At 36.4% G+C, this 25040-nt stretch overlaps 1 protein-coding gene across 2 annotated transcripts in view; it reads right to left on the bottom strand.

Annotated features, from left to right (window-relative positions):
• Positions 1–4471: 4471 nt before the first annotated feature.
• The window catches only part of LOC132097862 (metalloprotease TIKI2), a 57119-nt gene continuing 36550 nt past the window's right edge, over positions 4472–25040 (bottom strand). For both annotated transcript variants that reach the window (XM_059503832.1, XM_059503831.1), the window contains exons 3-7: positions 23587–23733; positions 20944–21118; positions 9040–9130; positions 5437–5685; positions 4472–5342 (exon numbers count right to left, since the gene is read on the bottom strand). In XM_059503832.1, coding sequence (XP_059359815.1) covers positions 5117–5342; positions 5437–5685; positions 9040–9130; positions 20944–21118; positions 23587–23733 — 888 coding nt within the window. In that variant the 3' untranslated portion in view covers positions 4472–5116. The remainder of the gene's footprint in view (positions 5343–5436; positions 5686–9039; positions 9131–20943; positions 21119–23586; positions 23734–25040) is intronic.

Here is a 25040-nt window from a genome sequence, read left to right as displayed (position 1 = left end):
CTTCCCTATGACCTCTAGCAAACTCCTCGGGGAGATGAAGGCTAAGGTGTGTGTTTGTATGCCTTGATGTCTGACTAAGGAGTAAACGCTGATGGTCAAACACACATCCCTTTTTTTCTTTCACTCTCTGTCTTCTCACTTCCAAATCCACCCCAATCCATTCCTCTCCTCCTCCCATAAAACATAAAATTCCAGCATAACATGGTTTTTATTTGATCTTTCAACATTGGATAGTCTGCAAAAACCTGGTTTATTTTTTCCAGTTCTGCTTTTTTACAAAACATCTAACCTCGGTTTTTGTACACTCTGCCCATTATTCAGTGTGTGAGCAGTGCTTGTTGATCTGTAAACCCTTTTACTCAGAACCATTTTGGGATCAAATGATGCCTTCTTTTGCTTAGTCAATAAAAAGAATGTTAGAATTAGTATTCATTACGGGGAAAGCATCTTTGGATAAAATCATATTTGTTTCTCTCTTTTTACCATCTAGCTGCCTCAGCCTACAAGCTTTCATGTGTATGTAATTATCAGACATCATTATGTGGTGATTGTCATCGCTGGAGCATCAAAGCTTGGGATCCCGCGTGCGTCAGTGAAGCTTACCACTACTTTCCCCCTCGCGCGCTCTCTCTCTCGCTATGTCCAATCATTTATTTATTAATTTATTTATTTTGAATAAATTTGTTGGCGTCTGTTTTTGAGTGCACTCTCTCGAGCTGCAGTCGGTATCAAAGAGAGCGCGTGAAGTGCCCCTTGTTCACGAATAATGAATCGGTGAAACGTCGAGAAAACCTGTGAACCTCGACATGCACACCTCTTTCTTAATTCGCTCTCATTCTCTTTCCATATTAAAACATTTCTTCCTGGGTAGCAAAATATTTATTCCATAGCGCGCCACGACATAGAGAGACATGGCACAATTAATGCAAACTTATTTTGTGTAACCTATTTCAGTTTCTGTTTCGACACATTTTGTATAAACCTCTGTAACTTATGTTTTGTGTGTGTGTTTTATAAAAATTTTTTTTTTTTTTTGCCTGCTAGTAATTAAAATAGCCTACTTTTTTAGAAACAACTTGTCATAAATTGGGCTAGTTTGAAACACTTATATAAAATATGGACATTTTAAATGTTGTGTACTAATTTACCGTGAAAATATTATGTAGGCTTACTTCTTTAAAATAAATATTAGGCTACGTCCAGTCGTCTCCATTTCATTTAAAAAAATTTATTGAACGTGGTTTACATTTAATTCAAATAAATTTTATTTGTCATAAAAAGCAAATAAAAAATCGAAAAAAGGCCTATGTAGGCTACCGCACAAAACGTGCTCAAATACGTTCCATAATATTCGTAGTTTTATTTCTTTAAATGTAGACGAAAGAGTGGATAGCGATATTAAAACTAACTAATTAAAACTAATTAAAACTAGCGATATTAAAAATAGAACCTGTTCATTTGACACATTTTTGTCGTCTGTTATTCATAACTAAAATTATAAGCGAATTTTTTAATCTTACTATAAACAATTTTTTTCATTTACGTTTATATTTTTAAACATACACTTTACTGTCACTTCAGGAGGTAAACATTATTAATTCATTGAAAAGTACAAACTGCATTAAAAGCGGTTATGTAAATTCTATATTTATATAGCTTATTATGTAGCCAACATGTTGTTTGTCATAAGATATAACTCCAGAGACATTTTTAATTAAAGGATATTGTATTAAGACAATGAATGTTGGTTTATCTTTGCATGGCTCCTACTTTATTGTCTGACACCCACACAAGGGCAAAATAACCTCAGTGGAAACACTGTGTAGCATAGCCACATTATAGAACAGTAATATATTTTGTAATAGAACAAGATTATCGACATTTTGTAAAATGGGGAGAGCTGCATTTTTTTCAAGGTGAATATTGATGCACTAATGTGTTTTTCAGATGTTCCTTTGAAGGAACTGGAATAACAGCACTTATTTGAAATAATAAATTGTCCTTACCTGGTGATCTCTTAAGAAAGGGCTTTCAATGGCAGTCCCTCACATTAGCAACAAAGGCCCTTCTTGTTATGTGTTTTAGAAACATGTCCCTGAATTTGTATTGATCAGATGAATCCTAATATAGCCTGAATTTATAGTGTTATATTTGAAAGACCTCGAGTTGATAACCATTGTGTGCATGCTTTATCTTTCGCTCTGCTCAATTAGAACTGCTGTAGATATATTTCCAGAGAGCATTTGAGGGCCCCAAACAAAATACAAAATTTATGTTTTATATATAAATACAATCTAATATTAATTTTTAGCTATCCTCAGCATCTCCACATTGTAGACAAGATGCTGAAACTACCCGTCTTGGTCTGGCCCTGATGGGCCTTAACCTTGGACCATATGACCGTGCAAATGGGGGCTTTAAAGCTGAGGGGGTCCTGGAGGTGTGTGGGCAAAGTCATGCCTTCCACATTATATGCTTTAACATGGATAGCAAATCCAGCACGGTTAAACAAACTTAACCTTCATTTGTGAAACGGTGCAACTCAAAGGGCAGAAAACGACTTGTGAAAGTAATTACCGCTAGGGAAAAGCAACAGAGGGAGAGAGAGAGAGAGAGAGAGAGAGAGAAAGACGGAGTGGAGGTAAAGAACAGAAATCATTTAAGATGAAGAGGCATTTTTAATGAGTTTGCTCAGACATTGATTTTCCCCAGTAATCTTTTATTAATATGCATTGGGCACTCTGTCCCCAAGCCCAGGGAGGGGTCACAGCCTGTCAGGACCCCTTCTCCCTCAAATAACACCCCAAAGCCCAGGGAAAATGGTATTTTAGCAAAGGCAAACATTGTCCTGTCTTGGCTTAAGGGGCGGAATAGCTGTTTATTTTAAAACTTGTTCCTCTCTGCCTGGATAAGTGACACACTTTGAGGCAGAGCGGCAGGAGGTGAATATATATATATAGAAGATATATAAGAAATTCATAACATTGATATCTAGCTTTGCTTATTGATTTTATTTAATATATTAGATGCTAAGTTGTAAGTGTTTGAACTTACTTCACCCAAGTGCAGTATTTAATTGGAAGGAAAAACATATTAAGAATTGTGCAGAATAATTAATTACATAAAAATGCTTTCTAGATGAAAGAGTGAAATTTATTAATTTGATGGTAAAACAATTTAATTTTGTTCCCATTAGACTACATTTATTTTAACCAAATGTATTGAATCATGTATATGCTAGCTTTTCAAATAATTTAATATTAAGCATTTGTCAGTGCTTTTAGTTTCTTTAAAGTTTAGCTAACTGAGACAGAACTTCTAAAGATAAAATTATGACAAGGATTGTTATTGTTACTGCATTTTCCTACATAGTAGGTCGTGTGATAGCCTTTATTATTTATATCACAATTGTTTATAATAACAACTTAAAATTATATTGTTATATAAAAATTAGATAATTGTTTTTTTTATTCAACGTAGACAAACATCTTTTGAAACGTATTTCTTGAGGTTGCATGCTAGACTGCAACCCATTTCTTTCAGTTACAAAGGCGTTGTCTGCCACCTAGTGGCTACAACAGGATGGATTGATTACATTAAATGGGTGTAAAGGGAAAGTTGATCCTACAAAAATGTTTTCTAGTTTTTTACTTACGCCATTCTAACGTAGTGTTTTCTTCTTCCTTGAAACATAAAGTAGATAGATAGCTTTTCAGTACAATGAAAGCATATTACTAACTTAAATGCCAAGCTAGGCCTATAATCAGAAAGATAATAAGTACCATACAGCTATGAATGTCCATATGAATTGTCATCAATATTAAAAGTCTTCAGAAGCCACGAGGAACATATTGATTTGAACTCCTTGACCGGCGGATTTATTTTTATTTTCCTGTGCACTTGCGTCTGTTTTGATCAGTCACATGCATATACTGTAGGTCACATGACATGCGAGAACAAGGGCCTATGGCGTCAATATTTTTTTATGAATTTATTTATTTATTTTAGCTTGAAATTTAACGTTACTATCCGCTTTTATTGTTTGGAAAATTTGTCTGAAGATATTCTACCTGACAGGAAGAAAGAAAATAATATTGCTTTGGGACTGCCTGAGGCTGAGTAATGGCAAAATTATTGTATTTTTATTTTTGGCTGAACTGTTCATTTCAGTTATGTGCTAAATCATCTTTGAAAATGTGTAGCTATTCTAATATCATGTTGACCACACTGTACCATTTCCGTTCCTTTTAAATAAAAACTATTTTCGCATTTGATTTGGCATTTCGTACTATATAGCTAATAATAATAATTTTTATATTTATTATTATTAATAATAATAATCATAGTACAATTATAGGCTATTATACAAAATTATAATAACATTTTATGGCTTGAGTGCCAGTAGAGGGCAGTAGCCTATACATTGATTTCTCGCAACGCTGCAAAATATCAATGGACCGTACAAGGCAAGTTTGTTAACATAACTATAACTTTAATACTTGAGAAATGCATGAAAATATACTCTTCATGAAGTAATAAATATAAAAATTCTGTATGAACAAATGCACAATTTACAAAATATAAGTGTCATCTCTGTGAACTAGTTAAGTTATCTGTCAGTGACCATATTACATAATAAGTCTATTATATAATTTAGGTGTTTAAGCTTAACATCATATTGATAATTTTGGTATAGTTTCTTTTAGCCCCATATCATTTATTAGAAAAAAAAGCACATTCGTATTTTGCTGTCTGCTCTGATGGGGCGATGGGGAACAGTCATGGTGGTATTCACATAAAAAGGTACAATCTAAGCTGATTCTTATGAATCATCTCTGGGCAGAGTCATTCCATAAGTATAACAAAATGTTCTTGTTTTTTTCCTATTGTTATTCTTTCAGACTACCATTCTGCCAGATGTAACAATTAGAAATTACTTACATACGTCTACTGTTACATACTGCGGCAACTAATTAACTGTAGGCAGACATCCAAATCTGATCTAAGCAGTACCTAAATCTACTTCACTGCCATTTAATTTTACCGCAGGCAAAGTCACTCAGATAAAATTCTGATTGATTTGGTTTGTGAGCTTCCAAGAGACCCATTTCCCTCTTCAGGAAGTGAAAAGCAGTTGTGAAATGAGACAGGCCAAAAGGCAAGTCAGTTCATATGTTGAGTTTGGAGTAGCGAAGTCAAGTGCCCTGGGGTTTGTGGGGTGGCTGGAAGACTTCAGTCTGTCTCGGAGCGGCGTTCGTCTTTGCTGTTGTTCCTGTCGTGTTCGAGGAGGTTCCACCGTCACATAGCCATTGGTTATCCTTACATTTGGGTTTGGAGTCGTGCTGAGGTCAACATGAAAACAAAAATGTGGATTTTGTTAGTTAAAAGCAGCTTTAAATTCCCTGTTGTGGCTACTGGCATGCGTTCTGTCCTCACCTGTCTCCTATGCGCACCCACAGGTCACTGAACAGCCGCGGTCGACTGTGTGTATGATGGGTTTTACGGGGGCGCTTGTAGCGGCCAAACTCCTCTAGCTGGCTGAGGCTGTCTGGCAGCAGCATGTGGGAGAGTTCTTCCTGGCTGATCTCCTCTGGCTCAGGAGGTTCTGATATCCATTCCGTCACTGACTCAGAGCTGTCTTCAGTGGGATTCACAGTAGTCCCCTCCACCTCAGACCAGCTCCTTCTGTGAAAACATGTGGAAGTTATAAAACTTGAGGTATGCAAAAGTTAAAATTAAAATGGTTAAAACGCAAGTATCGATGTGCTTAAAATTAAGGATGCATGATATATCAGCACCATATTTGTCATCAGAAAATATTCGATATTTCTGCTGTCATCTAACACTCACTTAAATATTTAGCTATGTTTAATAATTTAATAATGTAAATACTTTAGTAAATATCAAAATATCAATTTTTACCTGTACATTATAATGTTGTGATGTCTAAATTGAGTTGCAGCCATAAAAATTTTACATTTTACACTTTAAAAATTATCTTTTGAAGTTATAAATAAAACTTATTGGATTATTGGAGTATGTTTCAGAAGAAAATACTATCAGTCATTCTATTTCAGAATTTCATGTTTAAATCAATGTGTTACTTGCCGGCTTTCTTATTTGAAAATATTATAATAATGGCATGTATTTGTTGGCTAATTTTGTAAAAATCATTTCAAAGTAAATCCCACACCACATTTTTTGTGTAGTTTTAGTTAATTTATTTAAAATAATTATTCAAATTATTATTATGTGTTCTTAGATAAAATCAAGTATTTTACAATTAACCATTTACACCATGGACATAACTCTTAAATTACTGATATGGGACAGAATTTTAATATTTTAATAGTTGAATTATTTTTATATAAATGTAATTGTAGCATTTAAAGGGACTAATTTGAGTTTATATTTTGTTACATTTTTAATTAGTTGTATTATTAATTAATATTTCAACATCAGCCATTAAGTAATTCCCTGTATATCTCTATTGGTCTGAATTTTTAATATTTTAAAAAAGTGGATTTATACATACAAAGGTTATTTGAGAACTGGGCAGTGTCAGGAGACACGTTTGAAGTACTGGAGATAACATCCCAGCAGTGTTTCAAAAAAGCTCTGGCTTAGTGGGAGTGTGTATGGACTTCTTTGGACTTCAAACAGCATTATATCAACCTTTCGGCTTGCTAAGAATTCACAAAGAGTCAGTGAGGTCAAAGCCACAACCTCCAAGTCTTGAGCTCCCTTACTAATATCCAAGTTTAGGCTTAAATACCAGTCCGTCTTGTTATTAAATGTGTTATATAATCACAACCTTTGTATCATCCATTTTAACTAAAGAATTGAATATTACAGACATTTGGACATAGACTTTACCACAGTGTACCAGTAGGGCGTAGTATTGCCCAAGTTTATGCCACTCTATACTTGTCACCTCCAGCTTGTGAGTGCCCACTGGGGCATTTTATTGCAGTAAACATCAGCCAAAGCCATGCACACTGGTAAACCGTCCTTCATTCCGAACTGCCTCATTGTGGTTTAGCCAACCCGCCGTGTTTAGTATGTCCACAAAGTGTTTTGTTTGGTTTGAATCTCGTAATCACCCATATGTGCACCACAAACACACTACAGGACTGTTTTTGGGCCTCAAGTTTGTGGTTTATGAGCTTTTAGTAAACACATGTCCGGCTGCCATTGCACGTTGTTATACTTGCCCATCATATCACCTCATTTTTTCGCTTTACAGTGGAGAGGAAGTGAGCAGAAGGGAGTGGGCCTATAAAGCTGAAAGGGTTTGTGTTTCTTAACCACAGTCAGTCTGTCATTCAGCCGGTCCATCCAGCTGTCAGATTGTTACCACAGCCACTGTCATCATCTCCAGCAATCTGAGAACCCCCCTTAAAGCTCACTTTCTCTGCCTCTTTTACTTCCACTGCCGCAGTGTGCCAAAGGAAAATGTTTGCACTAAAATTTGCAATAGGAGGTTTTTCAAACGACACCGGCTGGATGTTGCGGTGGTGGTTGGGCGCTTTGTGAGTTCGAACTACCTTTCTGGGACCGTTCAATTGCTCGGCGTTCTCATTTTTCCATTTGCGCCTTTGTTGGGTGTTGGAGCCATTACAACAGATATTTAATGAGTACAACCTACACAGCCTTTGGATCACCTCTTTCCAGCTCCCCTAAAGGCCTGTTGAGTAATGGTATAAGTATGCCAACGATGAAGGTGGGTTGTCTTTGTTTGAGCAGGCATAGCACCCCTCTGTACACGACAAATGGGTGAGGCATGAGTTGGCACAGCGCTGGTCTGGCCCACTCCGTCATGGCAGGGAGTCATGTTAGCAGGGGGAGATCAAAGGGATAGTTTAACTCTGTTTGCAGTTTAGCACAGTAAGTGGAATATCCTCTCAGTGAATTACAATGTGCTTGGGTTTTCGATGTGGTGAAACATGATGCTTTGCTGAGCCTGTATATGAAGTATGCATCATTATATTCTTTGCCACAAAATATTCGGGAAAGTTTGTTGTTTAAATAACTTCATAATTATTAGGTGTGTGGGCAAGGTATTGGCATAGGAAGAAAAGGAATTAGAAGAGGACAGAATCTGAATAGGGAGGAAAAGGTGAAGAGAAGAACTTTCCTTGTGAGAACCATAAAGCCAAGTGTGAGAGCAGAATTGTACACCATTTTATATTTAGGGTAACGCTTTAGTATAGGGCCAGTTCCCTAAAGTTGCTTATTAACATGCTTATTATTAACATATTGGCTTTTTTTTTACTTAAGGTCCAAAATTTTCACAGGTTAAAAAAAAGATACCTCACGATGTGTCAATCATGTTTTCACACTGCCACAGAAACTGTCATCTGAACAGTTTTTTTTTAAGTGATCAAAAATGTCTACAAAAATGTATTCGTTTTTGCACCGTAGCAGGCATTAAAAAAAAAAAAACATGTATACAAAAATTTTAGGACATCGAGGGAACAAATCGTGCGCATGATTTATTTATTTTTTCTTGAATGTCATGTACGAGGTAACACAATGCAGAATTTAAATTCAAATTTGATTGTAAGGAAGTAGAATTAAAATGAAGTTAAATGTAAAGAAATTTATATAACTAACTTTTAATAATTTTTTAAACAAGGCTTTTTTCAAGCTAAAATTCAAGTTTGGTTTGAAAGAGCTATGTTTAAAAGTTTTAAAGGCTTTGAAGTTTGAAGGTTCATTGATAGATTGATTTAGATAGTAGATTTCTATGCCTTAATTTAATATTTAGTTTATATATTCATTCATACTTGACAAATTAACTATTGTGGACCAGGGTGGAGGAGAACTCCCAGAATGCATTACCTGTGTTGAATTTCTTGCCATTGTAATTCGGTAGATTCTATTTCTTGTCATTCCAATTCAATTTCCTGTGTGATGTGGCCAACACACTCATAAACTTCAATTCTGAATTTTGCACAATTCTGGTATGGAGTGTGTGTGTGTGTGTGTGTGTGTGTGTGTGTGTGTGTGTGTGTGTGTGTGTGTGTGTGTACTCACTGTGTGATGGGCTCTTGTGCTGGTGTGTGCCCCACCTCATAGCCCTCCTGGCGCAGGATGTCCAGTACACTGTGATTCCCCAGAAAATGACCTGCAGCACACAAGAAACAAGTAGTAGCCATGTTAAAGAGGAAAGGTTTCAGGTGGGTGTGTGCAAATATTAATAGAAAGCAGATAAGAGCATGTAGTCTTGGGGGTGACACTGTCTCAAGAACCCTCCTTTTCTTGTGTTCTTGATCTCGAGGTGCACTTGTTCCTTCAAGAATGGGGCTATATAAAATGCCCGTGCTTATGGTCTCTCCGCCTTGGCTCTCACGTGTAATACACTCATAATTCCTTCACTCTTGAGACATCAAACGCACGCGCTCCAGCTCCATGCTGATGAAAGCTGTTTCACTTCTTTGCACAGCCGATAATCCCATGTGTCACTCAACTCAGCAATAAGCGCTAATACAGCCTGACCTCATCGCCTCAGCATGCTCCGTGAGCTTATTAACGGCACGCTGAAAATCTTCAAGGCTGTCCCTTTTCATGCTTCTTTATCATCATTATTTTGCTGATCAGTCGTGAAGACAGGGCGGGGGATAGGGAGTGAGGGGCCCACAGTGCTTTCTTGGCCGCCAAGTTCAAAGGCTGTTGGGGCGACTGGCACGGAGCGTGAAGAGGCTACCGCTGAGCGTCGGTCAGATCAGACGGCCAGATTACGGCGCTACGCCCTTCGGCATGGTGGGAAGAAACAGGCCGCCCATTGAGGTGCTCCCCTTTTTGTTCCACACCTTATCTTCGATCCCAGTGCCAGACTCAGACAGGTTCAATGACACGGCGGCATGATCAGCTGGCTTTCACACCCACAGCCTCTGTTTAATGTTCATATTAAACTCTGTTAGAATGTACTTTCATGGAAATGTTGAATAAAACAGCCATGCCTCTGTATTCTGCGTGTGAGGTCGAGAGGTTCAATTTATGTGCTGTATTTATTTGCAGGGTTCCAGCCACTTAAATAACCCTGCCGGACAGAGCACTCTCACAGACTTTGGCTACTGGAGGAAGTAGTTACTCGAGAAGTGTTCAGTTACTACAGGAAGTAGTTAGCTAAGGTTTCAGGCTGCGGTGAGTTGCGGGTGGTCACCTAGCTACCAAATTGGTGAGATTTTTCTTGGTTGGGACTTTTTAAGGCTGTATGATACGTACACGTCATGTTGGAAATATCTTATCTGCAAGTTAAACGCACATGAACTTCAACACCAAGTGATAATTACACATGGGAAACTCATAGGTGTTTGGCTACTGGAGGAAGTAGTTACTCAAGAAGTGTTTGGCTATTAGAGGAAGTAGTTAGCTTAGGTTTCAGGCTGCGGTGAGTTGGGTTGGTCACCTCGCTACTAAATTGTTGAGGTGTTTCTTGTTTAGGACTTGTTGACAAGAATTGACAATAAAGCAGACTTAACTTGACTTAACTTGACTTTGGTGCATTTAAGTCTTGTCAGATAGATAGTATTTGTGAGTTGAATGCACATGCACCCCTATATCATAATTACATGTAGAAAGCTCTGAACTTTCTTGAAGCCTTTCTTGAAGTTTCCGAGGTGATGACGTGACAGTAAAAAATATGTCAAGGGCAATAGATGCAGTTGATGGTCATTTTTATTTACAATAAAACTACTTAAATGGTTTTGAAACAAAATATGTATTGTAGAATTTCTATGGAATATTTAACAATTTATTTTACAAAAACACAGCTGATGCACATTCTTTATTAATCTTTTTTAAGAGTTAAAAAATCATGCTGTTTTTTTTTTTGTTTGTAGAAAAGGTACTGTACATTGCCATCTTGTTCTGACCAAACTGACTTGATTGTACCTGACGTTAAGGCTGTATGTATTGTACAATTTCTATGGAATATTTAACAATTTATTTTACAAAAACACAGCTGATGCACATTCTTTATTAATCTTTTTTAAGAGTTAAAAAATCATGCTGATTTTTTTTTGTTTGTAGAAAAGGTACATTGCCATCTTGCTCTGACCAAACTGACTTGATTGTACCTGACGTTAAGGCTGTGCAATAATAGTCAAATAGATACTCATGATTATTTAAAAACAGAATCCTGATTATTAATCAGGATTATGGTCATTTTAAATCTTGTTACATTTCATCACAATTATTACATTTTCACATAAGCACAAATCAAGAAAACATCAACTTGCATGATTTGCTCCCAGATTTAAAGTATTTAAACAATGCAAACAACCATTTAAAAGAAAACAGACTGGCTTTATTACACTTTTAATTTGAGTACAATATCTCAGTAGAGAGCACAGTAACACTTTAGTATAGGTCTATTAATAACATATTGACTGTTTATAAGTACTCATAAAGAATATTGTACATAATGTATAATGTACTCTAATCCTAGCCAATACCTAAACTTAACAACTACCTTACTTACTATTAAAAAGTGGCAAATTTGTAGTTTGAGGCAAAAGTTAATTGGATTGTTAATATCAACAATTAGACCTTAAAATAAAATAAACTCCAGCTTAACTGTACATGTTTGCCTATAAGGCAGCACTTTTTCCATACTGTAGAGAGAATGCATATACATGGTTGCCAGGTTGGGAAGAATATCTAAACCACTGGGCAGATAATGAATCGATTTCAAAAAAAAAAAAAAAGCTCTAACTGGGATATTTAAACTCTTGAAATCTGGCAGCTGCAGATTTCAGATGATTATGTTTAATAACTCAAAGCAGAAATCGGGATCATGATTAAAATACAATTCCTCATGCAGCCATACCTGACGCCATATTTATGACTTCCCAACTTATAAATATGAACTTCCCAGCAGGACTTGAATGCACCATTACTGAAGCATTCTCCTTTAATTAATGCAAGGAGGCAGGCACATGCTACAAAACAAATCAGCCTGAACTAATCTCTTGCGTTCATTCTTTTTAGGCACCTACACCCAAAACACTGGCACACATAAAAATAAATATACACACCCAGAAACAAACAAACAAACTCATGCTCCGCACACACAGACTCACAGCTCACCAAAGGCTGATACAGTTCATTATGTATATTTGTGATGTTTGTTTCATAACCGCAGTTAGCATATTCTGATTACCAAGAACAAACTGTTGTTTCAAAATCTTGAAAAACCAGCCAGTACACGCAGGCCTTAAACAAATCCATTTGCAAAAGCAAAGGCTTAGCAAAAGCTCCTGGCTTTACACTAGTTATGCCCAAATCCTTCATCCAAATCACAGAGATGAGACAGGTGCAGTGACTGTCAGTTCATACCCTCTGAATCAAGTCTGAAAACAGCACATGTAGTGTTTCCATTGCTGGAATAGGAGTATTTTTTGTCAACCCATAGTTTTATTGGTAGAGCATAGTGGGAATGATTCTATAGGTTCGATTCCCAGGGAATGTGCATACCTTGAATTCACTGTAAGTGGCTTTAAATAACAGTGTCTGCCCTATTAATAAATGTGAATGTTTGACTAATGTCCTTACAGCCTGGCTTTTACTGTAATGTGGAAATCCACAGCTTGAACTATATGCTCTCTCTCTCTGACTTTCATCAGACTTGTTTCCATTTTGTCTCTCGTGTTAATTAGGGCTCTCAATCACTTTATAGCAGGACTTCTTTGGTGCATTTATACTTTTTTCCATACCCCTCTCTCCACTCGGCCCTTCATCATACTCAGAAGATGTACTGTGAATGGTTCAGGTGTTGGTTTGAGTATTTTGGGTTGTGTCCAAATATGTCAGCACCTTCGGGATACATGATACATGACACACAAGAGCATACATACACATACAGCCAATGTTTTAGGTTTATGAGCAGTGTTTTACACACCAGTTTTTTAGTTTAAGTCATAGTTATTGTCTGTTTAGATTTAGTGACATTTTTAATATATGTAATAATTGAACATAAAAAAAAATTGGTAACACTTTAGTATAGGGTCCATTTCTCACTGATAACTAGTTGCTTATTAGCATGCCTATTATTAACATATTGTTATTTATTAGTGCTTGTCAAGTACATATAATGCATGACATCCATAATCCTACCCAATACCCTAAACTTAACTACTACCATATAAACTATTAATAAGCAGCAAATTAGGAGTTAATTTATGCAAAAGTCATAGTTAATGGTTAGTTAATAGTGAGAATTGGACCTTAAAATAAAGTGTGACCAAAAAGGTAATTTATTTCACTCTTCCTAAAATAGCATTTAATTTAATATGCCATTAATATGTAAAACAGCCCAAACCTAAATTGAGTGAGTAAAAATGCTAAAAGCATTGTTAGGATATTAATACATTGCAGTATTATTTTTGGTCATCATATTTTGTATGCAGTAAATTAATAACCATAATTATGTTTGTGTAACACTTGATGAGGAATCAAACATGCAAATTGACTGATACTGAGTTCACACACAATAGGCCTCATTGCTAGTCTGCCAAAAAACAAAATATTCCTCAGCAAGAGTGAACTGTAGAAAGAAAAGAGAAAGCACAAATAGTCAGAAATATGATACGAATTTGAAAGGCATTGTAGGCCACCAGAATTCATTTGTCTTTGATCATAGTACTACTTTTGGGTTGTTTGCTCTCTGCTTGCTGTCCATTATTATAAGCATGTATGCATCTGTGTGTGTGTGTGTGTGTGTGTGTCAGAGGATGCTCGAGGGAAGCCTCTATCTCTCACTTATTAATTTTTCTGCTATCCAACACTCAATCCCCCGTGATAACCCTAAAAACGACTGACCTCTAATGCAGCACAGCTCTGTCTAATCCATGCGTACATACACTACCTTCTACAAGTTTTTACAGCAGCAGGAAATCTATAAATCTCAACATGGTCTCTGAGTCAACAAACCCTCTCCGCCGCCCCGGGTGTACGCGAGAGTATATGACCCACAGATCAGCAAGGAGAGCAGCTCTCACACCTCCTATAAATCTCAGAGTGAGATCAGGAAATTCCAGCCCTCGGGCCATCCCAGGGATCTGAGCTGAGTCGAGAGATTAGTGAAAATTAAGGGGGTGCTGCTCTCTTTTACCTGTCCAAAGGGACTCCTCTGGTGGTAGTTCAGCAGACTCCATAATTAGGGCACACTCTTTCTCTATATGTGATGTAGGGGTTCGGGGAACTGGGCTGAACTGTTTAAAGATCTGTTTGGGGTTCAAGGGTTTGATGCAGAAACATTGAAACTGTTTCCTTTATGGCTTTAAATATTTACATTTCTTTTACAGTGACTGTAGGGTGGCAGGCAAGCAGATTTACCAAAGAGAGAAAGAGAGAGTTAATCCAATGGTTGGGGACATTTTCACAGTTGGGGAAATGTGGAAATGGATGAAAGAGACAAAAAAGGGGCAGCAAAAGTGCATTAACAGTCAAAGTTCACAGGGGTTAAAGTATTTAGGGGAAATTGCCCCTACCGTTTGTTTTAGTTTCTGACAGATGGGGTCTCTACTTCTTTTCTTGTAATGCTTAGGTTGCTTTGCGAAGCAGTGGGCATGACTGAAGAAAAAGAAGACTTTCTTGCACATAAATAGACATGAAATGGTGCGTGCACACATACTTGCAGAGCAAAAACTGTACTTTGTATTGACAAGGTATTGCACAAATTTTGCGTGTATATCTTTCTCTGAATGTCTTTTTATATGTGTGTGTGCTTATATATTTATTTGTATATACAGTGTAGCATATATAATTTTATTTTTAAATAAAATGATTTATGTATAATATTATTATTCTATAATTGTTTTTTAATACATTATTTATGTGTAGAAAATAACTGCATATTAGGCGTGGGCGATATACCATTATACATGATTTACCAGTAGAAATTTGTTTGTTTTATATGTTTGTGTATTTTTTTTCGGGAAGTTATAACATAGAAATGTATCGAAGGCTGTTCGATAAACGTGCTAATGTTAGCGATGGCTAACCGTAGCTGCGTTTGATAATTAGCTAGCTATAACTTACCCATTTTTTTATATCATAATTAACCTGCTCTGACTAGTCTGTTGGTCTCCGTGTCCTCTTTGCTTTGTGGTTTTTCTGTACGTGAGAAAATTGATGTGTGGCGTGAAAGCGTGTGAAAAGAGTCAATTGCGTGTGTCTCACGGTGAATGCTTGAGAGTTGGCAGCTCTGGTTACGTTGGTTGGCGCTAGCTGTCTGATGTTGACCAATGATGTTGACAGAATGCTGTCTGTCAAATTAATTTAATTCAAATAATGTGTATATACAACTCAAAATGTAATATGAACAAAACGAATATGAACATATGGTTAAGGTGAAGGGGAGTAGCTTGAAGATGTCATGTTTCAAAATCACTTGACATCACCCAACGTTCCTCTGGAGGCAAAACGTCCTCCTAGGCTTCGGCTATGGCTGTAGGGTTGTTGTGAAGGTAGGGGCGGAGCATAGAGACTATGCCGTTTCTCGTTTGTTACTCTAGAGTAGACCAATTCACTTTATTGAGGCATACTGCCCCCATCTGGTATGGAATGTGGAGTATGACTTGATTTTTTGCATTGTGAACATGAACAATGAAAGATTAATAATTGTGTAATAAATGTATTATTCATTAATGTTAGTTAATACATTAATGTTATCAAAAGACATCTTATTGTAAAGTTTAACCATTAATATTTATTCATCATACTGTTGAACTTGACGGTATTTTCTCTCTTGTTATTTCATAGGAGCTTCAAAGAAGACGGAGAAAGCCAGAGTCTTATGCTCTGCGTTTATCAACATCCTCGTGTTTGCTGGGTGGAAAAGAAAAACTCAATAAACAAAGTAAAAAATAATTTGACTGATATCTTTTTACACCCAAGGTTTCTATAGATATCATGATATATCGATATCATGAATTCTTATAGCCACAATAACCATGATATGAAAAATCTAATTTCGTGACAGTGACTCTCACTGCTCTTGACTAAATCATTTTTGTAACTTTAATATGGAGAAATATTTAATTTACACGGTGAAGAATATGCAGTGTTTTTATACATTTGATTGCTTTATACAGTATATTTGTATAGAATTATACAAATTATAAAATATAATTTATATATATATATATATATATATATATATATATATATATATATATATATATATATATATATTTATTTATATATATTCCTATTGCTTATAATTCGTTTCTTATTCTTATTTAATTGCTAACTGTTTACTAGTCTTCAGTGAGCTTGTTTTTTTTTTAAGCTAGTGTTATTATTATTATTATTATTATTATTTGTAATACTGACAGTGGTGACAAGAATTATGAAATTTCTGTGGTATCAAAAAATTCAATATCACAAATACCTTACTGAAAGCAAAAATAATTAACTATATTGTGAGGTAATAAAATAAAATAAAATTACTTATATTATGATATAAGATTTTGTCATATCACTCAACTCTATTGCATATTTAAATATTGCATATTTAATAAAGGGCTACTGCATTTTTTTTTCACTCCCAGGACTCAAAAGAACTAAAAGAATTAGTTGACTTTGTAATAATACCCACAGTTCTTTTCTCAGTTGTAAAGGGACACAAGGTTGCTTAAATAATTCGCCTAATAAATCACAGACTCTGTCTTGGAGTGCATCCACATACTCTTTAAATATGTATGTATTGGCTGAAATCACACGTGCAGGTAGATGCATCTGTAAAAGTGTGTCACAGTAAAACTGTGTGGGTGGGGAGAGAACATGTGTTATGTGTGTAATGTGAGCTTAAATTCCATTAGCACCCAGATCAGTTGTTTTAGTAGTAAGGCTATAATGAGGCGTGTAATGGCAGAGTCTGATAATGAGCTCTGCAGATCTAATTAGCACTGAGAGTCACTTTAGCATCTGCGGAAAAGTCCTAAGAGATGCAGACCAACACAACACTACAGCTCAAGATAAATGGACTGTTTTCTCCAGCATCCCAAAAGCCATTAGATTTGATTACCATTTAATAGTTGAGCTTTTTTATTGTGTAACCATTTTGAGTAGTTATTTAATGACATTGCCATTTAGATAAAACACTTCATGATTATCGTTTGAACATGACAAATGTTAATCTGATTTCCATTTTAACCAGGTCCAGCATTGAAACATATTCACCTGCTTTTAAATAACTTTTCTTAACAATTAGAGGACCAATTGCAATGGTTATTGTGGTGCCATGCAGAATTGCTGGAAGTCAAGCTACAAGCTACTCAATATAAGATAATACAGTTCAACTAAAAATAAAAAATAATAAAGGAATCCACAGGTCTTCATTTAAACAAACCATCAAAATGAACTTATTCACTAAAATGAACTGGACTTCCCAAACATGCATAATTTTGTCTGGTTGGGCACCAGGAAAATTTCCTTTGAAGCTATTCATTTTGAGCACCTCTGATAGGAATGACACTAAAATGACCACCACAAACAACTGCAAAACACATGGGCTGAGAGTTCCTCACCACACACAAACACACGGATGAGTGATCACGTTCATACAAACACTGTAAGACATAAACAGTGGCCTGTGTGCTTACTGGAACTGATTGCTTTAGCACCTGTGATATTAACCTTGTCATTTATTAGTGTCATATGCATGTCAAATCAATAGCAAAACAAACCTGAGGCTATTAATGAAAAGACAAATGCTCCCCATCAAATGCAGAGTATGTATTAAAATTGAGAATGGTGCCTGGGCTGTGGCCATCACAGGAAATTCCTAGGGATGTTTTCAATAAGAGCACAAAACTCCATGCAGCAGTGAGAAACCAGGCAAATGAGAACCTCCTGAAGCGCCACACACACTCTCTCCTTGCTCAGCAAACAGTTAATTATATGCAACTGAACATGTTTGAGAGGCACAATGATTTGCATTAATGTACATCAAAGTTTAGAATCATATAAGATTGACCTATGGCATATAGGTGGTTTTTATGTAAGATTTATATGTGATTGTTCTAAGTTTATTAGTAGATTCCTAGCGGATGTGAAAAACTGATAACTGCAGTTTGTGTGTGTGATCTGTACCATAAACAGATGTGCCATGGTGGCATGTTCCCGCTTATCCTCTGACCTCTTATGTAACTTTGCAGGCTCTCTCATAAGGTCACACTCACAAAAGAACAAAGCATAACAGATGAAAGGGAATATGAACCTTTTTCTTATGAAAAACAGAATTGTCACAAAACAAGTCTTGGTTTTAGTATGTGCTACTCCAAACCAGCAGGGAGCAGTAACTGCTAGCAGTGTTGCAGTTCTACTACAGCAATTTAAAAGAATAGTTCAACCAAAAGGGCACAAAATAGAAATCTACCTTATGTATTTTCTATGCATGTTGTTGATTTAATTGTAAATGATGCATCCATGCTTATTTTATTTTTAAATTGTGCATATTATTTCATTTAAAAATCATAACTGCATCTTCATGTGCTATCATTGTAAATATGCGTTTCCCAGTTCCCAAATTGGACATGAAATGGTATCGCAAGTCATATTTACAAATGGGAAACTGAGATAATTTTGAGACCTGAGCTTGCATTCAGATCTGCCTCCATCCAGTTCATAATCAATGGATAGAACCATGTTCCCACCCTACATTTTTTTTTCTCAGAAACTTCTCTAATTTAGATTTATCAGACACTTTTATTCAAAGCAACTTACAGTGCATTAAGGATATAAATTGTTTTTTTTTTACTAGTATGTATGTTCCCTGGGAATTGAACCCACAACCTTTTTGCACTGCTAACACAATGCTCTACCACTGTGCCACAGGAACATATAGGAATAATGTTTTTCACTTGCACGTCACAATGTCAAAAAAAAAACCCATCACAACTTTTTCATGTATTGACAATAGCTACTGAAGCTTTTAGGTATTAAAAAGGACACAAATGCACTATAAAAGTATCATAAAAGTTGTTTTTCATACCTAAGCCATTGGTTAGTGAGTTGGTGATCACTGTGACTGATTCAATGAGTTGAACTCAAAAACATCAAATCATTTAGAATTTTTGTCAAATTCAAATGAATGATTCATGAATGAAAGTACATTTGCCAAGTAGAGCTATGTTTGATTTTTCAGATGAACATTTTGGAAAATGTATGGAAACAAAGTGCCTTTTTTTTTACACCAGTCCATTCTTTGTAACTGCATTGTGGAGATTTTTTTTTCTTCTCTTTTTGTGTGCCACAGAAGAAAGTCATACTGCTTTGGTACAACGTGATGATATAAATGACATACATGATGACAGAATTAATTTTTTTGGGTAATCTATCCCTTTAAAAGCTAGGCATTCAGTTTCCACAAATTGTGCTTTCTTTCCAACTATGCATTATGAGAGTCAGGGTTGAGGGTATGTGCTAGTGCACGTGTGTATGATTTCCCAAAAGGGTCTTGTTGCCTGTGCCATGGGGCTTCCTGTAGAATCAAAACATGCTATTGCTGTGGAGCAAAGATGGATGGCCTGTTGAAACCACTTTACCAGCACAGCGTGTAGTTTAATCACCCCTGCAAAGACTCATAGAGCACTCTGGTAACTGTAGAACCCTCCGAGCCCAGGTTTACAGCTGCTAATTTTGCTTTCTGTCAGTAGTTCTGACTAGGTTTCTGGATGAAATGGTCTAAGTGAAACTGTGAGCAACTCAAACAAGAGTTCTAAGTAGAGAGAGGCCTAGCACGCAAGGCAAAGATAGACCAACTAAAACCTTAGCCGTCCAACTATTAATGTTGATTTTGGGACATAGAGCATTGATAAGATATATTTATAAAAGTCATTATCTTTTTATGAATTATTATTTATTTTTTTTAAACACCGGAAAGGGTGGCATCATGTTAAATTGTACTCCATTAACACATAAATCAAGTTTCTCACACACACACACACACACACACTTGTCCTGTAGAAACCTCAGATTCACCCCATCCGTGCTAATGAACGACACACAAACATAACCATGCGCTCTAAAGCACACCACAGCTTTCCCTCAGGACCTTGATGCAGCACTCAGGAAACATTAGCAGCATTAGCTTGGAATGCAAATTAAAACAAACAGCTCACACTCTCACAGATGAAAGTAGCTGTCTGTCCTCTAACTGGGTCTCATTCACTATCAAATGTGTTCAAGTGTTCTTAGTTATGCATGTACAAGGCTATTGTGCAAAATTTCCACTAGATTCAGAACAGGTGCGTACACACACATTTCTATTCTCATTCCAATGAATCCAGATTATAAAGCATGTGGCCAGAGTTAGTAATTAGCCCAAAATCTCATATTCTCTGTATACACCCTATCTTTCTCTCACTATATAAATAATATATGGATAAATAAATACTTTTTATAATAATAATAATTTATATATATATATATATATATATATATATATATATATATATATATATATATATATATATATATATATATATATATATATATATATATATATATATTCAACTTGTTTGATGGATATTGGGAGTGATCTAGTTACTGAACAGGAGTTTTTACGTACATGTGCTGTCACCATAAAAAAAAAACACACAAAATAATTGTAATTGCAACCTCATGATTGATGAACCTGATTATTCCTCATTTCAAAATAATGCTTTTTGTAAGGAAAAAATTTGTCTCACAGACAAAGAAACACACGCACACACACAGGTGCACTCAGAACATTAATGAAAGGGATTTGTTCTCAGTCGTGGGAAAAGTTCTTAGGACCATTTCATTTTACTGCCATCTGGGGGAGATTGTGTGTGCGTTTGTTTTGTATGTGGAGCTGAACCTATTCCTAGTCAGTGTCAACTGACCTCATCTTCATTTTGTTACGAGTGTGTAAGTGTGTGATGGTTTAGGTTTTGTGTGACTCACCAGCTCCGAAAGCAAAGAAGAAGCTGTGGGTGGGGTTTCTCTGAAGGAGGGCAGAGACGCGGCGGGCCATTCGTTCATTGCGTTTGTAAATGAGTTCATGTCGCAGGTAACTGTCAATCTGCTGTGCCGTCAAGCGCTCGTGAGCTGGCAGGGAACTGTTGATGAAATGTGGAAGCTGAGACAGAATGAGAGAGAGAGAGGTTTTACTAAAGGCCTGGCATGGATCTGAGTCTGTGTATAAATGAGACATTTATGCCACTTTGTGGAACATGACAGCCACACACATAGAAAGACTGTTTTACTGTCTTGGACTCCACATGAACTGATTGATTTGCTGCAGGGTAAAGTGTATGGGAAGCTTTCTACAGCTGGCTGGTCTTTCTACACAGTCTGCTATGAATAGTGAGGGATGGACATAATAGATTTAAGTAGAAAAAGGGAAATAAGGAATAGAAGAGAAAATTTTTTATTTTGTTGTTTTTTCAGTGCTTTTACAGCAAGTGCATTGAGACATTGTTAGGAAAATTGTGGAAGATTGTCTAGATTTGAAACTTTATCTAAATTTTAAAGTTTGTCACTGTAAAAAAATAAAAAATAAATTAAATATTATATATAATAAAAAAATAATGGTAGCTCATTGCCACCCCAAAGTAAAAAAAAAAAAGATAAAATAAATATTGTAATTTTATATATCATATACAATGTTGCAATTACAAGAATTGAATTCTTAATCATAACAAGTTGCAGTACAAAAGATATAGTCACAATTTTGAGATAAAGAGGTGCAATTATATGTCAAAGGAAAAATGTCATGTGTTAATTGCAATTTTGAGATATATAGGCCAAATAACTTTATTTATTTATTTTTTACTTGGGCTTCCATATGTTTGGAATCCATCTTTGGAATTGGAAAAGTGTGTATAGATCTTTGAAAGAGAGCAGGACATTAGGGATTATATATGGTTATGGAGCTCAGTTCTGGACCTTTTGCTCTAATTGATGGTCGGAAACACAGCGCTTCCCATGTCTTGACCGGCTATACATACACCAGAGATGGTGGGGTGGGGGGATAATGGATAATGGTACAGGGACGGAGGAAGCAAGAGAGACTTAAAAGGGAAACTGTGAGGTGGCCTCTTGTTAGAATCCAGAGCTCTGGAGCGTCTAAATACTATGTGTGTGTGTATTTATCCATACGCCCTGCTAATGAGAGAACAGTTTGGAAATGGAGAGGCAGGGGGGTAAATATGGCTATACACGTGTGTTTATCTGAGAGATTCCTGCCTGGGCTGTGCACTAAAGAACTGAAGTGCAGTGGAGCAGAAAGCCATACATTTGGCTCCATTTTGTACGTGTGTGTGTTCAGACACTGATAGATGAACTGCTGTACCCCTGTAAGCATCCAAACCACTTTTACAGAAGGCCTTTCCTGTAATGCCCTCTTACACAAACCCCAAACCCCCACCAGCATAACACACAGTAGAAAGCCTTCAGTGTGTTGAAGATCTGAACAGGGTCTGTACAGAAGCTGGCGTATGGAAGTATAGATGGTTATATATATTATGTAATAATCTTAAATTAAGAAATGTTGTAGATAGAGAGTATGCAATATTTATATAGTAGGGACTAATATACCTTCTTTCTTTTTTTTTTTTTACTAAGACCTAACTCACAACTGACATTTAATGAGTTTATGTTCACATTATCCTTGAATGTGGTTAATTTTACTGCCCATAGAGAAAGATATTTCACCCAAAAATGAAAATTCGGTCATTAATTACTCACCTCCATGTCGTTACAAAGCTGTAAGACCTAAGAACACAAATAAAGATATTTTTTGAGAGCTATTTTACCCTCCATAGACAGCAATGCAACTACCATTTTCAAGTCCCAGAAAGGTAGTAAGGACATTGTTAAAATAGTCCATGTTACATAAGAAGTTCAACCTTAATTTAATGAAGCTACAAGAATACTTGCACAAAGAAAACAAAAATAACAATTTTAGTCAACAATTTGATCTCTTTTTTTGTCAGTCTTTGACTTGTTTATAACATTGGCAGTTCTGTTGCTGTCTATGCAGGATCAGAAAGCTCTCGGATTTCATCAAAAATATCTCAGTTTGTGTTCTGAAAATGAATAAAGGTCTTACAGCTTTATGGTGGTGAGTAATTAATGACAGAACTATCCCTTCAAGAGAATTGAGCAGAAGACTCGACTTAAACTAAAGTCAAGTACTACATAATTTCCACATGGAGTACAAGAGCAGAACAGAGATAGAATGAGGAAGAGAGGCATAAAGCAATGAAAGGGAGAGCACAGATACCTTATCAGGCAGCAGAGCCATTAGCTGCCCTGCGTCTGACCTCTGCAGGAAATATGGAACAACAGAAAGATATTTCCTCCCTTCCTCGTCTTACTGCTCCCTCGCATTTTTCCTGAAATGTTTGTTCTCTCTTTCATTATGTGTGTGTGCTGTTGCTTTAATCTTTTAGCATATTGCAGGGTGAAGTGGAGAATTATAGGCCATCCATCAGAAGTAACCTTCTGCTGCTCAAACTTTAAGCTCATAATGACTCCAATGCATCACATACATACTCACATGATGTATAGAACGGGACCAGGCTGTGTTTTTGGTGCGCATACCTGGGATGTGTCATGATTTAAGATGATGGAGTAAAGGTCTCCACAGTTGTAGTGTGTGATGAGGTCCTCAGTAGTGAAGGCGTCCTGCAGAATGCCTGCACGTAAACTCTCATGCTGCAGTAGAGTCTGGTTTAGAGCAAACAACACCTGCAGACAGAGAGAGAGAGAGGGGCGGGGGGGTCAGTTTGTCATTCTGATCGCATAAAATACACAAGTGTAGTCATTCTCACTCCTGGCACACACAATATGTCACATCGGACATTATGTGTTCACAAACGCACTCCGTATTTATTCATACACTATACACATAGTTCATGTGAACATTTTTTCTTTTAGGGCCTCTCAGATATTACCCCAGCGTACGGCCAGGTACAACTTTGTTGTGTAAGCCAGCCAATTTCTAAAAAAAAACAGGTATGAGAGAGAGAGAGATACAAAAAAGACAGGGAGTGCTCCTTTAAAAACAGCTCTATCTCCAGGGTCCAAGGGTCGTAAATTTACAGTCTCCATTAAAATAAAAAGTAAACCCTCTTTAGAGAGAATTTATGGTGTGCAACAGCCACAGACCACAGCGACACTGCAGCTGTCCCAGACTCCTGGGGTTAAACTTCACACTCCCGCCCAGTGCGCTCTCATGCCACGGCTGACTGGCTGACTCGCTCGACTCCGGCTGTCAATCAAAGTTAAGCGTTTTGACAGCAGAGCCTGCTAGAGATGGGAGGAGGGGAGTTTTTTCCGTTATTTTGCATGGAAAGGTAGATTGAATTTCACGCTGTCGTGCATTCTGCTGGCTAACACGTTCATACCCGATCATGTGTGGTCAGTTGATTTGTGTACTTGATTACACCTCTATATTCTGGCTGGGACCCGTCACACTAATTGCCTTGGAGATTTACAGGGAGGGTGTGTTTGTGAGCGTGTGTGACAGAAATACAGTAATGAAAATGGTCTATGAAAGCAGTGATGCTGATTGATTTATATACTAGCTTAAAGGCTACAGAAGATTTAGTCCCTGCTTCATGCAGAAAGGTTGGAAATGAGAGTCTGTGCTGTTCGATTTAGCACTGGGAATGAAATACAGATTTCTGTTTTGCTCACTAGTCTGGTGTGCTTTGACTACACTGTGAGCATCGCCAACATCAAACCAAGCTTAACATCACTTTACAGTAAATATTAAGTTAATGTTAAGAAAATGCCTCTCCTAGAGTAGAACCTTGTCTCATCTTCTCCACATCAGTTCTTGTCCTCTCTCCATAAATCTGTGGATTACAATAGGAGAAAAGTAAAAATATATATATATTTTTTTTAATTTCATATTTTTAATATGAAATTATATAGTGCAACTAGTTACTTTCTCAGTATAGCATTTTTTTGCAGTAGTATAGCTAGCTGTCTTTTTTTGTTGCTGTTATTTTAGTAATATTTATATAACATACTTACTTCATCCTCTTTGT

The sequence above is a fragment of the Carassius carassius genome, chromosome 21 (assembly GCF_963082965.1).
Source record: "Carassius carassius chromosome 21, fCarCar2.1, whole genome shotgun sequence".
In the NCBI taxonomy this organism is placed as follows: domain Eukaryota; kingdom Metazoa; phylum Chordata; class Actinopteri; order Cypriniformes; family Cyprinidae; genus Carassius; species Carassius carassius.
Note: the sequence above shows the minus strand (reverse complement) of the source record. Positions and strands in the feature narration are given on the sequence as shown.